The 18,738-nt window shown below is 39.4% G+C and overlaps 1 protein-coding gene across 1 annotated transcript in view; it reads left to right on the top strand.

Annotated features, from left to right (window-relative positions):
• The window catches only part of Cpne4 (copine 4), a 345,688-nt gene that overhangs the window by 274,324 nt on the left and 52,626 nt on the right, over window positions 1-18,738 (top strand). Inside the window, exon 8 of the mRNA XM_077793585.1 lies at window positions 15,219-15,317. Coding sequence (XP_077649711.1) covers window positions 15,219-15,317 — 99 coding nt within the window. The remainder of the gene's footprint in view (window positions 1-15,218; window positions 15,318-18,738) is intronic.

The raw sequence follows: 18,738 nt of genomic DNA, 5'->3' as shown, positions 1-18,738 counted from the left end.
TTTTCCAATAGGGTTAGGAAATCTTTCTCTCACATCAAAACAGATTTTACAGTTTTAATAGTTTAATTCAATATCTCCAGAGGAAAGACCAATGCCTATTGGAGATCTATTTTAAGTAGAAATGAGATAAGATAATTTCATAAATGGCCTTCTACTAGAATTTACCTTAGTGTGTCTCACCACCCAGCATGAAATCAATGACAGGAGAGTAGGGATCTAAGAGTGTGTGGATCTATTAACAAGAATTGTGACTCAATGGTGGTGCCCAGTTAATTGTTATCCTGCTGCCAGGTGGGAATGACACTAGTGAAGGGAATGGAAGTCATGTGATTTTTTCAATCATTTTAAGAATAGGACAAGAACCTGAAGACTATTGGATCTATCCTTTGAGATAATATTGAGCCCAGGGAAAGTGAGAAATCCTGCCTACACAAGGTAGTGGCCATTCTGAAACCAACACTTCTTCCTTTGAGGATTATGCAGAACAATTGTCCGTGTAACTCAGAATTCTGAGATGGTTTTCTCCAAAATGCCTGGTCTTCACTGAATCTTTCCAACATGAGATGTTGATAGACTTCTTTTTCATGCCACAGCACACACTGGAGACACTGTGTCCCAGGTTCTTGAGCTGTAGAACTTAAGAGCTCAAGATTATAAGGTTATAATCTCACCAAAATTCTAAATAAAATAGGGATTTCTATAGCAGATCCTACCAAGGCTCCAAAATATTTGGAAAGATTTATTACTTAGTATTTGTGGGAAACACTCCAAGACTCTTGCATCAAAGATTCCTTTAAACTTTGGTTTTATTCACTCATTCATTTATCAAAACAATGCTTATTGGGTCTCTATTATGCACTCACTTTAATTTTAATTTTTTCTTAATAATTAATGTCTGATTTCACCAATGGACTGTAAGCTTTTACAAGTAAAGATGAATCCATCTATCTTTCCTATCTTTGTCTTTTTTGCTCTATGTATTATACTTAGGTACCTTTGTTCCTCTAGGTCCTGTAGCTCATTTACTAACACAATGTAGGTATTCAATAAAGGCTTAATAATGGATGAAAAAAAAAGTGTAGGAGAGGAGATTCACAATATTTTTTTCTGCTTCCTACTACAGATCAAATTTATGTAAGTATATCAAGGAAATACACAGAGAGGTGGAGACGTGGATAAAGACAGAGAGATGGAGAAGGAGAGAGTTGGATGAAGGAGATAACCTCCTCATGGCTGTGCTTCCTCAGATGTTCAAAGCAGCCTGCATCAGATCCCAACAGCCAACTAGACTGATTCATATTATTGATTATCTATGAAATAACTAAGGATCATATTCACATTTGCATTTCAGACAAGAATGTCTTCTCAATCCATCCATCAGTCCCCAGATCAAATATCAGGTTTTCAGTTAGGTCTCACACAACTGCAAATTTGGTAGAAAAGCACAGTACAGGATGAACCAGTGCAGAGTGACTCTGATAATGAAAGATAGAGCTTTCCTTGAAAGCTTGAGGCTTAAGTAACTGTCAAGACCTACCTCCTCACTCTGCCCACACCACCATAGGAATTTCAATCTTCCTAAAGAGTAGCAAGGTATGAAGTTAAAAAGGTTTGGACAAGCATTTGGGAGGCTTTGAAGCTTATCTGAACTAACCAAGTCTTCCAAGGCTGTAAATCTCCAAGGAAAGCTTCCAAAAGTGACACACTTCACTGTGGAATAGCTCCAAGCTTGGCTGCAATCCAGAAAAGCACGGAAGTGTGAACTAGCAAAATAAAACTCTCACACCCATAGCGCTTCCCTCCTGGGCACCTGCCAGTCTGGCTTTCCTGAGTGTAACATTTCAGGATTTTTGTCTGCCTACTTACAGCAATACTAATTAAATGATCATTAAGTAGCCAGGATGGCCCCTTGAATATTGTTTTGTGTCTGATTTTCACTGAGTTGAAGAAGACCTTGTGAGCCAGGATGTAATTGTTATTACTACCATCATAGTCACAGACCACGGACGCCTGGATTTTCCATCCAGTGTTTCTCAATGTGTCTAGAGACCACATGCATCTGAACTAGCAAATTTCTTACTTCAAAAAAAAAAATTCTTAAAAATAAATAAATAAATAACATTTTTTATTTGTTGTTTTTAGATATACATGAAAGTAGGGTGTATTTTGATAGATTATATCAGATGATATGTGGGTGCTAACACATAGAAAGGGAAGGTAGGGAGGGGAAGTATAGAAGTTCATTGGATTAGACACGGGAGAATGAAGGGAAGGAAGGACAGATGGGAACAGGAAAGACAATAGAATGAATCGGACATAACTTTCCTATGCTTGTATATGAACACAAGACTAGTGTAATCCACATCATGTTCAACCACAAGAATGGGATAAAATAACTTTTTTTAAAGGCAAATTCTTGTTACCCATCAATCAATTGAATCAGAATATCTGAATTCGGGCCTGGAAAGCTAAAATTTAACAAGCTTTCCTTAGGCATGCTAAATTTCTAAGCAACAGAATTTTGATTACTATTTCTCCAATGAAGCTAGTCATTTTCAGATGAAGGCTCAAGTCCAGAGAGGTTCAATAACCTGCCCAAGGACTCACAGTTTGTTAACATCAAAGATCACATAGGGATTTTAGTCTGAGTCTTCCCAGGTCTGTGCTTGTCTCTCCATAACATTTCTTTCTTTTTTTTTTTTTTTTTTTTGTACCCAGAAGCCCTTAACCACTGAGTCACATCCCCAGCCCTCATCCCTTTTACATATTTTTACTTTAAATTTTAAGACAGGGTCTCACTAAGTTGCGTAGGGCCTGGCTAAGTTGCTGAGGCTGGCTTTGAACTTTAATCCTCCTGCCTCAGCTGCTGGAATTACAGACATATGCCACCATAAGGGAGCTTTGGGATGCTTGCATCGTCTCTGGGGCACATAATCATAGGGGAGAGGAGAGACTCAACTGGGAAAATTATATTCCAGTTCTGTGGAGGCTCACATGTAAACAAGAGAGAAGAGAAGGTACATCTGCATAATTCAATTGTCCCTTGGGGCACCCAGCATGCCCTTCTGTTCTTATCTGTCCTTACATTATGCTCAGGAGAGGATCTGATATTAGTCATTTGTTCTTCTGTGTAAATAGGAGAAGAAATGTTTTATTTGCATATTCCATTTACCAGGTGCTATTTTCTTATTTGCTCTTGCAAGCGTTCCTTGACTATCTATGGTGAATACTCCCAGATCACCCTTGGTGCAACCTTCCATTTTTGCTATTTCCACTCTGCATCATGCTTATTTATTTGCATATCTATCTCCTGCACTCTATCATGAGCATCTTAAGGGAAGAAGCTAAGTTCTTTTATTTATTTTTTTATCCCTTTTGGGGATAAATGGACAATTTATCCATTGTAGCTGATAAGCTCTGTATGTGTGCATGTGTGTATGTGGGTGTGTAACAAATCCTGGTTAGTAGAAAAGAATATCTTCCCCACCCTAGAGATGGGTAGACAAAGGCAAAGTGAGTTGGGGATGATTACACAGTTATTTGGTGAAAAGGAGGTTTGAGTGCAATTCTGAATGACTCAGAGTGCTGCTATTTCCACCATACCAGACCACTACTGAGTTCCCTCTTGCCATAAAAATATTCCCTCTTCTGGAGGGACTGACATCTTTAACCAGTTCTCCAAATTTGGTAAGGGAGGTTTTGTCCCATTAATGAAAATGTAGTGAGATAAAGGCAAAGCATAAAATTGAGAGCAGAATTTCTTTTTTTAAGTAGCAAATTCCACAGCCAGAGATTCCAGAATCTCTGGATTCTGGAATCAGAGCAAGCTATAAAGTAAAGGGTGCTGCCCCTAGTCTGTAAAGGGAGCTCATCCTTCAATATGTTGTCCCTTTCACGGCATACATGATCTGAGTTTCAGGACTGCAGGAAGCTTCATTGGTCTGGATGCATGTTCCTAATAAGGAAGGTGGCTAAACCCCATGATAGCACAGAGCGTTCCCCCACATATTTGAAATTTCATGCCTTCCATGTTCCATGCTTCCTCTTGAGGCAGGGAGCAGCCAGTGAGAGCAATCCAGGAAGGGAAAATGGGTGATGGATATCTGTACACAAACTCACCTGTGGGTCTGCCCTTGAATTAAAACATAGTAGCATACATAATATTTAGTATGACCCTTAAAACAAAGGCTAGTGGTTGAACTGCAAGCTACTTGGTATTGCCTCATCTCCTGAAGCAGGACTTTCCAACTTCACTCTAAAAAAGTCAAACCTTCCATTGTTTCTGTAAAAAATTCAAGTTTTTTTTTTTAACCTATGATCATTCAAAAATCACTTAAGCTACTTTGTGGCATGGCCCATGCCCCTCACCTGGTGCTTTGTCTCCTACTCCTACTGCATTTGAAGCCAGCTGAGGGTTCCTCCCCACTTTCATTGTATCAGAAACTCACATGAAGCATTAACTTGTAAGCCCATAGAAGTCATGCTAACTGCATTCCAATAATTCCAGCACCATTTACTCTGATGCTGCTGCCTTGCTGCATGGGTACCTTTGTGTGTGAACACCCATGCCCTGTGAGACTTGCAGACATCCCTGATGCTGCTGCACCCACCTCTTTTTCATCTTCAGTCTCTAAGCAACACGCCTGCTGCATGGAGATGCACCTCAGTCCTTAGGATGCTCAAACTTGCATTCTGTGCTCTAGGTGCATCAAAGGCTCCCCTTCTATTCCTGATATTTTATGGAAAAACATGCTCTTTAAAGCTGCCTTTTTATTTCTATCCCTCTTTCTATAACTGAGACATAAGCCCAGGGGGCAGAGCCTGGGAACAAACCTGAGTGATTGTCACCAGACTATACACAGCCTTGTCCTCCCCCATAACCTCTAATTCTTTGTTCAAGTACCCATCTCCTCAGCTTGATCGTATTGGGATGAGTCCTGAAGAAGACCCTGAGGCCTTTCCATAGAGAGGTTTCCAGCAGTCCTATCCACCCAGTCCAGCGAAGGCAAATCCCAGAGACAGGCATGACTGAGTCCCCAGCCTTCCTGCCATTTCTGCTGCTCCAACTATAAAATTTTAATTGAGAAACTCTCCTCTTCATTCAGGTCCCACGTAATTTCCTACATAAATTCCTATAGAATTTTTCAGAGTCTGCCCCTCTACCATGATACAGATATCAGATAGTCTTTTCAGTTATTTATAGTCCTATGTAAACCATTAAATTTTGTGTCAAAGGTTATCCTTGAATTTTTGCAAAAAAAAAAAAAAGAAGTCATCCGAAATACTAAATAATGGATGAAATTCTCACAAATCCCTAATAATAAGCAGAAATAAGATTGTATCTTTTTGCCTAAAAAACTCCGTAAAAATGATAGGATATCTCTTGATTTCCCAAAAGGTACAGTTAGAAGTCTGATCTACACAGAGAAATATGGAGACATAGTTTGGTTCTCACATTACTGACCCTGTTTGCATCTAATTTTGATATTCTGGATTTGCAATTCTTCCTTTAAATGAGTCCAGTAAGGCTCTTTCTAGATTACTCACTCTGAACAATTTTTAAAAGTACCTGTTATTGCAGAGAAATTTTAAAATGTAAAATTCTGTAATCATACCCTGGGAGAGGTCAAATATCCTTGAATGAGTTGGTCATTTTTTTAAGAAAAAGTAAAAAGAAAAAGACCTTCCACTAGAAAGATATGTGGCAGAAGTAAAGTCATGAAGCCAAGTACTATAATGGAAAGGGCCCCAAATGTAAAGAAATTAAGCCAGGTGCACAGCCTGATTCAACTTTTGCTAGCTCCGTGTTTTGAGATAAGTGACCTTCAGTGGCTTTATTGTTTTGCCTTCTATGTTTGCCTCCTTTAAGAATCATCAACCAGATCATCACGATACTTTCCCTTTCCTTTGCATCTTCATGGAGATGGGGCCAAATCTCAGAGAACGGCCTTCAACCGAATGGAGAAAGGCCTTTCATGCAAAATTTATCCATCAAACATGTATCCAAGTTCTTTCTTGCACCCAAGAACTGTGATAAATCCTGTTTTTTTTAAAAAAAATCATTTCTCATGAATTTTTTCAAGTTGTAGATATAGAATCATAAACCAATTGTTGCTGTGAAGTTGAAGATATGTCAAAGCCAATGTAAACAGGCTGCAAAGAGAGCTGAGGGGATGGTATTTTACTAGGGAGCTTGGAGACATTTGACAGATTCCTATTTTACTTGGACCAGTGTCAAGCTGCAATGTTTAAAAGAAAATGGTTTTAAACCAAGAAGAATAGTTGCCCTTTAGTAGAATTCTGCAGTGATGGCAGCAGCTATGTCGTTTTATTTTTTTTTTTCTTTTTTTTTTTTATTGGTCGTTCATAACATTACATAGTTCTTAATACATCATATTACATGGTTGATTCACATGGATTATGAACTCCCGCTTTTACCCCGTATACAAATTGCTGTATCACATCAGTTTCCCTTCCATTGATTGACATATTGCCTTTCTAGTGTCTGATGTATTCTGCTGATTGTCCTATTCTCTACTATCCCCCCTCCCCTCCCCTCCCCTCCCCTCCCCTTTTCTCTCTCTACCCCTTCTACTGTAAATCATTTCTTCCATTTGTATTATCTTGTCTTACCCCTCCTTTCCTCTTATATGACTTTTTTATAACCCTGAGGATCGCCTTCCATTTCCATGCACTTTCCCTTCTCACTCCCTTTCCCTCCCACCTCTCATCCCTGTTTAATGTAAATATTCTTCTCAAGCTCTTCGTCCCTACCCTGTCTTTGTTTACTCTCCTTATATCAAAGGAGTCATTTGGAATTTGTTTTTTAAAGATTGACTAGCTTCACTTAGCATAATCTGCTCTAATGCCATCCATTTCCCTCCAAATTCTATGATTTTGTCATTTTTTAATGCAGAGTAATACTCCATAGTATATAAATGCCACATTTTTTTTATCCATTCATCTATTGAAGGGCATCTAGGCTGGTTCCACAGTCTTGCTATCGTGAATTGAGCTGCTATGAACATCGATGTAGCAGTGTCCCTGTAGCATGCTCTTGTTAGGGCTTTAGGGAATAGACCCAGAAGGGGAATAGCTGGGTCGAATGGTGGTTCCATTCCCAGCTTTCCAAGAAATCTCCATACTGCTTTCCAAATTGGCTGCACCAATTTGCAGTCCCACCAGCAGTGAACAAGAGTGCCCTTTTCCCCGCATCCTCTCCAGCACTTATTGTTGTTTGACTTCCTAATGGCTGCCAGTCTTACTGGAGTGAGATGGTATCTTAGGGTAGTTTTGATTTGCATTTCTCTGACTGCTAGCGATGGTGAGCATTTTTTCATGTACTTGTTGATTGATTGTAAGTCCTCCTCTGAGAAGTGTCTGTTCAGGTCCTTGGCCCATTTATTGATTGGGTTATTTGTTATCTTATTGTCTAATTTTTTGAGTTCTTTGTATATTCTGGTTATTAGGGCTCTATCTGAAGTGTGTGGAGTAAAGATTTGTTCCCAGGATGTAGGCTCCCTGTTTATCTCTCTGATTGTTTCTTTTGCTGAGAAAAAACTTTTTAGTTTGAGTAAGTCCCATTTGTTGATTCTATTCGTTAACTCTAGCGCTATGGGTGTCCTATTGAGGAATTTGGAGCCTGATCCCACAGCGTGTAGATCATAACCAACTTTTTCTTCTATCAGATGCCATGTCTCTGATTTAATATCAAGCTCCTTGATCCATTTTGAGTTAACTTTTGTGCACGGCGAGAGATAGGGATTCAGATTCATTTTGGTGCAAATGGATTTCCAGTTTTCCCAGCACCATTTGTTGAAGATGCTATCCTTCCTCCATTGCATGCTTTTAGCCCCTTTATCAAAAATAAGATAGTTGTAGTTTTGTGGATTGGTTACTGTGTCCTCTATTCTGTACCATTGGTCCACCCGCCTGTTTTGGTACCAGTACCATGCTGTTTTTGTTACTATTGCTCTGTAGTATAGTTTGAAGTCTGGTATCGCTAAGTGGCAGGATATAAGATCAACACGCATAAATCAAAGGCATTCCTGTATATCAGCGACAGAGCCTCTGAAACGGAAATGAGGACAACTACTCCATTCACAATATCCCCCCAAAAAATAAAATACTTGGGAATCAACCTAACAAGAGAGGTGAAAGATTTATACAATGAAAATTACAGAACCCTAAAGAAAGACATAGAAGAAGACCTTAGAAGATGGAAAAATATACCCTGCTCATGGATAGGCAGAACTAACATCATCAAAATGGCGATATTACCAAAAGTCCTATATAAGTTCAATGCAATGCCAATCAAAATCCCAACAGCATATCTTGTAGAAATCGATAAAAGAATCATGAAATTCATATGGAACAATAAAAGACCCAGAATAGCAAAAACAATACTAAGCAGGAAATGTGAATCAGGCGGTATAGCTATGTCGTTTTATGATCACAACTTGGGCAGCTCATATCTTCCTAACACAAACTGGACCTGATTCCAACCCTAGGAATCCTGAAGTCAAAATCATTTGCACTTTAAATTCCCTGAATATTCTATGACAGCAGTAGTTAATTAAACTCCCTGTCACTCCATTTCCTCATCTGTTAAAGGGGAGATGATAACAATAGTGCCTGAGTGGTAGGGGTATTGTGAAGACCAAATGAGTCAGAGCATCTCAAGGGCTTGGAACAGTGCCTGGGACAAAGTAAGTGTTCAATAAATGTTGGCGTATCATCATGAGAGGACCAATTGCATGTATCCAGCCCACCTGGACTATTCAAGAAAATCTATTTTTTTTACACATCTCTATTGAGGTTTAGTTGATATGTAAATAACTGAATGTATTTAATATGCACAATTTAGTGAGAGTGAATACAGGTAAACAATCATGACACCATCACCATAATCATGCCCAGAGACTTTCCAAAGCTTTCTTGTATCCTTTTAATTTTTTTTTGGGGGGGGGGAGGGGAGTGGTATTGTTGTTGCTTTGTATAGTAAAAACAGCATGAGATCTACCCACTTAATGATGTGACATCTACACTACTGTACTGTGAAGTATAGGCACTATGTTGTACATTAGCTCTCTGGAATTTATTCATCTATCATAACAGAACTTTACACCCATTGAACAACAACTCACCAATTCCCCATCCCCAGCTCCTGATAACCACTATTGTACTCTCTGCTTTTATGAGTTTGTCTATTATGCATATCTCATGTGAGTGGAATCACATGGTATTTTGTCCTGTGCCTGGCTTATTTCACTTAACATAATGTCCTCCAGTTTTATCCATGCTATAAAAAAATGACAGTCTTCCCATCTTTTTAAGGCTGAATAATATTCCTTTTTATGTATATGCCTTGTTTTCTTTAGTCATTCATTCATCTGTCAATGGATATCAAGATTATGTTTTGATAATCTTGATATCCATTGACAGATGTATGAATGACTGAGTAGCATATCTTGGCTATTAGCTATCCCTTCAAGAACCTTATTTCAGCTCTTTTGGATATAAACTCAGCAGTAAACTCAGGATTGCTGGATCATATGGTATTTCTGTTTCAATTTTTTTTGCGGAGGGGGGACTCCACAATTGTTTTTCATAACTAACTGTGCATAATTTTACACTCCCACCAACAAGGTTCCAATTTCTCTGCATCCTCATCAACACTTATTATCGTGTGTGTGTGTGTGTGTGTGTGTGTGTGTGTAAATAACTACCCCAACAAGTATGAGGTGATATCTCATTGTAGTTTAATTTGCATTTCCTTGATTATTAATGACTCTAATCATCTTTTATGTGCCTATTGGCCATTTGTTCTTTGGAGAAATACATATTCAAATTCTTTGCCCATTTTAAAATCAAGTTATTTGCCTGTTTCCTTGTGTTGCTATTCGGTTGTAGGAGTTCTTTAGGAAGTGAACCCTTTAGGAGATCTATGGTTTGCAAATATTTCCTCCTATTTAATAGGTTGTTTTTTTCATTCTGTTGGCTACTTCCTTTGCTGTGCAGAAGCTTTTAAGTTTGATGTTGTTCTACTTGCCTTCCTTTGCTTTTGTTATCTATGCTTTTATTGTCATATCCAAGAAATCATTGCCAAGATCAATGACAAGATCTTCCCCTATGTTTTCTTAGAGTTGTATAGTTCCAAATCTTAGGAGTAAGTCTCTGATCCAGGATGAGTTGATTTCTGTTATAAGGTGAGATATACATGTTCTATTTCATTTTCCTGCATGCAGATATTCAGCTTTGATATGTCTGAAGAGATCAGAATACTGTCTGGCACATAGTAAGCACTATCTGTTTTTTATTACAATTTTTTGTGTAGTACTGGTGAAGTCAGGGAGGCCGGAGACCTAGGTTTTTGTCCCTACTGTCCTGGGTGAACTTGCAAAAGTCATGTCTCTGCCATGGGTTTTCTTTGAGGCGGTTAACTGGACCGTCTGTCAAGCTTAGACATTTTAAAATTCTGTTAATAAACTCCTTTGTGAGATGTGAGAACTTGGGAAGGCTTTCTGGTTTGTGGGTAGCTGTGAGATGCTAAGCTCTCACAAATATGTCAAGGCCTCCTTATGGATTCACACCAGGAACTATGCCTCTGTCTCAGTTTTTCTACAGAGTGGTTGATCTGTTTTCTTTCTGCCACGATGCATTCTTCTGTTGTCAGCCTCATCAGAGCTGTCAGAAACTAGCCTCATGGTAGGGAGAAAGGGGAAAAAAGTATTTTTATTTGTCTGTTTCACCATGTCTTCCTTCCTTTGGGATCCCTTCTGAGAAAGGTCAAAATGAAATTCTGCAATTGCCATGCTGAGCAATGCCAGCTGATGGAAGAAGCAAGGTCTGAGTAAGCTGTGGTGCCTGGTTGGAAAGACCTAGTGGGAGACGTGTCAAGCACAACTCATCCTCCAGCTCAGGGAGGTTGGGTGGTCACTTCTTTCTTCCCCATCACATTACAAACATCCTGACAGATGAAGAAGGGAAGGGAACTAACCCAAGCATGGTGGAGAATCTAAGAAAGGGCCAAGAAGGAGTTCCATATGGTTTCTGCCCCTTCCCCTAAAGAAGAAGACTACTACTCTCTTTGACAATGCAGGGGAATGTTTTTTAAAGGCTGCTTCTGCTTTTTTTTTTTTTTTTCTCTTACTTGCATCTGCCTCCTTTGCCTTTTCCTTTGTAAAAGAGTAAGTCGCTGAGTGTCACCCTCAAGCATTCTGCAGGCTGGATTTACTTGGAGCAACATTATGAGACTTAAAAGGAAAAGATCTTAGAAAGCATCCTTCTTTCTCTGTCCAGGCGCAGCAAGCTTTATTGTGTTTCTTGCTCCACATAATGTCTGAGTGTCAGTCAGTAAGGAGGGTAAACTTATGGTGCATATCCTGAGCACTTTGCCAAATGACCAGATCATCGATTTGTTCCACTGTCCACTGGAAAGAAAGGTGGAACTTCATTGTACCTTGAATTCAAAAGAGGCTCTCACAATTCCTACCAAAGCCACATTGCATTGCTTTGCATTTCAACTAAATTGAACTAATCCTCTCATTGACTTTGTTTTGAACCCTGTGCAACTGGAACTAATCTTACCATTTCCAAGTTAGAAGGAAGTTCAAATCCATCAATGTCCCATAAAGTCCTTTATACTTTCTGCACTTGACTTTCTTCATTATGTTTGTGTGCCTGCAGCTTACACTTGAATAGTTTCAGCAATAAAACATACTTTTTAAAAAATATTTATCTTTTTAGGTGTAGATGGACACAACACAATGCCTTTATTTTTATGTGGTGCTGAGGTTAGAACCCGGGTCCCGCCCGTGCTAGGCGAGTGCTCCACCGCTGAGCCACAATCCCAGCCCAAAACATACTTTTTATACTATTTTGTTTTTTAATAGATTTAATTATAGTAAATGTTTCTTTGCTGTTTTTTTGTAACCTCCCCTCCAAATTCTGTTTTTCCCCATTGTGGAATCAAAGTAAATTATAAACTTTTCTAATGACAATGCTTTACATATTTAAATGATTCTTAGAGTAGGTTATGTTGTAGTACAGATATTTGTTTCTTGAATATGTATATGTCCATTGTGGATCATCTGAGAGCTCTGCTGCATGTTACCCTCTCATAGGGTTGATAGAAAGGCTGCTATGTTGTTGATCACTGAGGCATAGGGAGAGATAAACCTTGTAAATCATGCTCCAGCTCTCAAAGCTTCCTTCTGAAAGTGTTCAAATAGCTTTTTCTTATATTTTACCAGCCAATACAAGTTATAGGAGCTACCTCAATATCCAAGGAGACAAAGAAATACAATCCTATTATGCAGTTGGAAAGAAAACCAGATATATTTAGTCATAGCACTATAAGCAAATTGTATAGGCTCAAGAGTAATTTTTTTAACCAAAAGAATTTTCAGACTTTCATATGATAATAGTTTGCTTTCAGCATCTGCAGATTGAGTAAACATATAATGACCAACAAATTAGTTTAAATTGAGTAATAATTTTGATTGAGTGTTAATTGTAATTGTGCAATTTTCTATGGTCAAACTTTTTTTAAAAAAAAAATTCTAAATAAAGAAACTTGAATTTTAAGTCAGAGTTTCTACAGAAGTGACAGCCCTCCACAGTAATTCTGTGGTGTTCCACTCCTAGGACTTAAATATCAAGCTCTTGATCCACAGTCCTGAGCTTCACTCAACTCTCAGTCTTGTTGTAGGTCATCTCACACAGTCCTCTGGACTGCTTGTCCCCGAAATATGAACATGGTCCTCTCATTTATTCTCCAAGTCACCATTCGCATGATACTCTTATGGCTTGCACATTTACTGGTATCTCAGGGTTAATGGGAGGGGGAAAGTAAGTGGTGAGGATGGAGGAGAAATTTAGACATCATGGTTTTAAAGTTTCTTACCCATCTCTCACCTCCTCCCATCCCAATGCTGAATCTATGTGTCAGTCAACTTTCTATTACTGTGACAAAATACCTGAGATAATCAACTTTGTAAGAGGAAAGATTTATTTTGGCTCACAGTTTTGAAACTTTCATCCAGGGTCAGTTAGCCCATGACTTCTAGGCCTATGACAAGGCAGCATACCAGGACAGGAGCACATAGTAGAGAAGGTCTGTTTAACTGATGGAGGCCCAGAGCAAAGAGAGAGGAATTAGAGAAGCCCGGGTCTGTATAGTCCCTTCAAAGGCCTGCCCCCAATGACCTAACTTTCTTCTATGGGGCTCTACCTTCTAAAAGTTCTACCCACCCACCCCCCAACAGCACCACAGGCTGGGATCATTGGACCTTTGGGGCACATTTAAGATTCAAACTACAGTCGTCTATCATTGGCCCTCTGATGAAACCTGCCCTAATTTCTTCTTAACCCCACCCCTGTGTCTCACCTCTGTGTCTCTAGTTACCAAAGAAAACACTCAACTTGGCCATTACTTCTTTTTAGCAGAGCAATTTAGTCCCCCTTTACCTCTTCCATTCTGATCTATTCTAATGCATTCTTTCATCATCAAAGGGCTTATTTATTAATGGTTTCTTAAAAAAAAGAATTATCTAACAAATTCTCTACATTTAAAGAGAGAGAAATGGCTAAGAAATTAGTTTCTCTTTAAGAGAAAGGAAAAAAAAGCCTTAGCAAATGTGTTTAATTCCAGCTAACCTCATATTTTAAAAAATATTATAAACAGGGATTATTATTTACTCCCAAAGAGTAAATTTGGGAATATTGAGGGAGCCAGACCATGATATACCTTTGAAGACTTATTAGCTTATCTTCATTTTTATTTGAAGCAGGTGATTAATATAATCAGTGGATTATAGACAGAGAAGGTCCAAGGGAGGCAAAGAGACTGGGAACATATTGTAGTAACACAGATTAGGAAGGAGCAGTAGGAATGAAGAGAAGGCTGGAGTCAACAATATTTAGGAGACAGAATGGAGAGGACCCCATGTGTGAGAGTGAGGGGAAAGAGGAATATTGGGAAGGATGCCAAGTTTCTTGTTTGTACCCATGGGATGGGTATTGGTACAATTCACTGTTGCAGAAAATAAATGAGCAATCAATAAATGAGAAATAGCTTCAGTGGAAAATTTGTTTCATTTTGAACAGATTCCATTGTGGATCTGTGGGGCATCCCACATGATATGAGAACAGATTACAAGTCAGGTTTTTCAAACAGACTGGACAATAGGAGGTGCATTCTTGAGAAAAGACAAGGCTGCCTCTTTGAACCCTAATGTCCTGGGGGAAGCGTCTAAGTTAAAGTTCCCACAGGCGGCCTTTATCCTATTTGAAGTCTGAGATTTCTTTGCTGCACAGCTTTGGCTTAAAATATAAAAGGGATGTCTAAGTGCTTGAGACTTTAGTCCAGCCACTACCCTTCAAAAAAAAAAAAAATATATATATATATAGGGACTTTTCTCTTCACCTAGGCCAAGCAGAGGGATCGATGCTGATTTAATCTATTCACTCTACAAAGTGTTGCTTGGACCCCCAGGATTAAGCCTTAACAGAGTTAGGAGGAGCCCTCTTGTTAGAAGTGAACAATTTGCAGCTTGTATGAAATGGATGCGTGATATTTACCAACATGGCTTATAGGTCCCCAACTTTGATCCATTTTTCTTGTGGGTACAATTAAAGGCTTCACTGTTTTTCATTTTTATTTATTTTTGTTGGCAATTCTCTTTTGCCATCAGACCAAAAAAAAAATGTACAGAAAGAGAAAAATGTGATCATCATGGCCCCATTCATATTACTAACAGAAGGTCTCATTGTGAAAGCAAAAGATTTGGGCTCAGGCATCCAACTCCAGCTCTAAACCAGGGGCTGTCTATGATGGGGAAGAGCGCCAGAATTAAGGCAGGACACCTGCCTTCAAGTCCTGGGTTTTCATTCACTAGATGGACCTTTTAACAAGTCACTTTTCTCCTTTGTGTCTTCCTGACCTATCTGAAAAAAATGGACAAATTATTGTAGCTGCTGCTGCCTCGTAGAACTGTTTGGAGAGTGCAGGAACAAAAGACTGAGTAAAATGCTATGGAATCTAAAAAAAAAAAATACTACATCTTACATGCTGCAACGCCAGACTGCTGAGCTTTTGTTGGAAAACAAATGTCTTTCATCTGCTCTTCCTCATAAAGTTCACACTGCCTTCAGTTGTTGTGGAAACATTCTTAATTTAAAAATAATAAGAAGAATAACTCTCCTGTCTTTTGCAGTGCATAGTCTGGGACTGGGACTCCAATGGCAAGCATGACTTCATTGGAGAATTTACCTCGACATTCAAGGAGATGAGAGGAGCAATGGAGGGGAAACAGGTACTTGGCAAACCACCTGGGGTGCTGCCCCAGATACCCTCTGGGATGTTTCCTTAGCACTCAGCTGCAAATGAAACTGCCAGAGACTAAGCATCTAAGTATGAGTAAGTCTGATTAAAAGGGACTGTGGTAGAGGTTGAGTCTAGACCTAGCCCAACCTACAGCACTGTGTGACCTTGGTCAAGACACTGCCCTTGAAGGATACATTTTCTCCATCCATAAGATGGACAGGTTGAATGACAGAATTTCTCATTTCCTTTAGGTTGGTAGTCTTGGAAAAGTGACTTAATTTCTCTGTGCCTCATTCTTCTGACCCAAAAAAAACTGAGGGTGATAATTATATCTATATTACAATCTATATTATAGACTTTTGTGATGATTAAATATAACAATCCCCATTACACACTAGCAGAGCACCTGTTCCATAGCCTCCTCTTCCAAAATACCAGCTCTTAGTGGTATTATTTTTTTTTCTTTCTTTTCTTTTTTTTTTTTGACACTACATTTCCATAACTTGGTGGCATCACATTCAGTGCTTTGAAGAAATTATTTGAATTCTCCAAACTTTCATTACAGGCACCGGGTTTTCAACTAGTTCATTAATTTTACTATTACACACTTGATATCAAGATACGCACCCAAACACTGCCACACAACACAAAGACACGTTGCACCACATAGAAACCTAAATCCCTCTTTTTTTTTCCTCTCAGACACACACACCCTTAAACATCAGTCAGTAACTCTTGTTTAGCGTTAACCATGCAACCTCTTGTCCTTGTCCAGTGTGCGTCTCCCACCTACCAGCTATAGTACCTGAGTCTTTTTTGCTGGAGGGTTTTTTTCTGGTTGCTAGAACCTGCTTTGCCCATGCCCAAAGCAGGCAGGAAGTATGGAGGAAGATCTAACGCCTTCTGGAAGTAGCCCTCCACAAACAACTAATGAGAATTGGGATATAAATGCCCCAACTCTCTTGCCCCTCAGATAGCAAAACTCTGAGGCATGTGCTCTGTGTGGTTTTCAGGGTTCCCCAGCAGGAAAAAGCCTAGTTGCCCACAGTGTCACTGACTTGATGACCTATCTTTCCATGGCTGCCTCCTCTAATTCCCCACTGAATGGGTGTATCCTGGTATTACCTGCCAGATGACCTGTTTTCACTTATATCCCTGCCTAAGAGTTTACTGCTGGGGGAAATCATCCCAAGACACCTGCCATTCTTACACTAAGTCTACTGACCCAACAGAGCAGAGAGTAGTGACATCAGAGCACAGGGCTCAGTGTCTTGGAGAAAGCCTCTTCCCTTAGAGTTAAGATCATGTGAATGGTCTGGTCAGAAATCCTGATTAGAGATGATTTCCCAACTCCTTTTTCTTCCTTTTATTTTCTTGGGGGGCAGGGAGGCTGTGCTAGGAATTGAACCCACAGTCACACACCCACCCCAATTCATTTTTCAAGTTCCCTCTTTCAGATGTAAAGCCAGGATAAAATCAGATGGGCTGGAAATTGACTGATAACCTTTAGCATTAGAAGTTGAACATGAATCAGATCCACTTGTCCAATGTGCACCTTTGCTCTGGAAATTCAAGGGCAGCTATCCACTTAGCTCCTGCAATGGCTCCCATGTGTGTTCTTATGTCCCAGATATTGCAAGCAACGAGTCAAACATGCAGAGACCTCCCACAAGTAGGCATGCAGAGTTTCAGGGCCACGATTACAATCAACACTACGTTATAAGCAAAGTCACTCTCAGGATAATAAGAAATATAACCAGAGAAATTGTTACTCCACTTAATGGACAGTAGTTTCAGGCCCTATTGAGCTAATAAATCAATGACAGTTTATCAATACCACCTGCTGGAGTTGTAAAGGGTTTTATAAAGTTCCTGCCTTGTTTACCTCTATAAATAGAAATAGTCAAGTCAATCAATATGGGAAACATTTCATCTTTGGGCTCCTGAGAGGGTATTATAAGTGAGATTATAACAATATATCATATTTTAAAACCACCAAAGCCTGATGCTTTCAAACAGAAAGAAATCTTTAAGTCTCACTGATGAAATGGACCAGATGCTACTACACCTTAATATATCACTAAGATACCAGAACATTTTAGTTCAGCCACACAGCCCATATTTCAACACATTTGCGCACAGTGGAAACTATTCTTTATTGATTTTACAGTATTTACTGGGAAGTACCTAAACTCCAGGAGCTCTGTCAGGCTCTAGTTATACCATGACTGACCACCTTGACATTATCTTTGAAGCTTACAGACTCGTGGGAATCTAGGTAGAACATAAACATAGGCAAATCATGTCCACAAAAAAATAAAAATAAAAATGCAGTTACAACTTGTCGTAAATTTTATTTAAAAGCTGAGCCAAGATTTTAGTCAGCTTTTTCACTGCTGTGACCCAAAGACCCCACAGAACAACTGTAAAGGAGGAAAAGTTTATTTAAGAGCTCATGGTTTCAGAGGTCCATAGACAGCAGGCTCCATTCCTCAGGGCTTGAGGTGAGGCAAGACTTCATGGTGGAAGAGTGTGGCAAAGGGATCCAGCTCACATGGTGGTCAGCAAGCTGAGAAACAGACTCCACTCTCCAGATACAAAATATATCTCCCATAGCCACAAAAAACCACAATAAACCACTTCCTCCAGCCACACCCCACCTGCCTCCAGTTATCGTAATCGCTCAATAATCCATTCAGGGATTAATTTACTGATTAGGTTAAAGCTCTGACCAAATCATTTCTCCTCCAAACCTTCTTGCATTGTCTCGTATGTGAGCTTTCGGGGGACACCTCACATCTAAATCATAACAGCCAGTTTAGGTACAAAGCTTATCTCTTGAGCTACAAGAGATAAGCCAAAAAGGCAACATTTACGTTGAGGTCCTTGAAATATGAAGAGAAGCAAAGGGTGTATCAAGTGAGAAAAAGGCCCTGCAGGAAGAGGGAAGAGCATGGTGAAGGATGGAGGCAGGATAGATCTTGGTGTGGTTGAGCACTTGGAAAGAATCCGGTGTATCTGGAGCAGAGAGATCGAGGGAGCCATGCATGAGTTGTGGTCAAATCAGGGTAGAGGCCAGCAAAAGCAGATTTTGGTAGATTCTTCTAAATGCCATGAGGGTGCACTCACGTGGTTATTTAAATTTTAATTAATTAAAATTAAATTAAAATTCAATTCATCCATCACGTTAGCCACATTTCAAGTGCTCAACAGCCTCCTGTGACTGGCAGCTATGATCTTGGATGTGCAAATGGAAACTATTTCCATCGTTGCAGACGGTTCTATGGAACAGCGCTTCAAAGGGTTTTAAGCTAGAGGTGACACGACTGGTTTTAATTTTTTTGAAAGATCGCTCTGTCTACTGCATAGATAATCAATTAAAAGAGTGGCAAGGGAATGAGGCAGGGAGA

Source organism: Urocitellus parryii, chromosome 2 (assembly GCF_045843805.1).
Source record: "Urocitellus parryii isolate mUroPar1 chromosome 2, mUroPar1.hap1, whole genome shotgun sequence".
NCBI lineage: Eukaryota > Metazoa > Chordata > Mammalia > Rodentia > Sciuridae > Urocitellus > Urocitellus parryii.
Note: the sequence above shows the minus strand (reverse complement) of the source record. Positions and strands in the feature narration are given on the sequence as shown.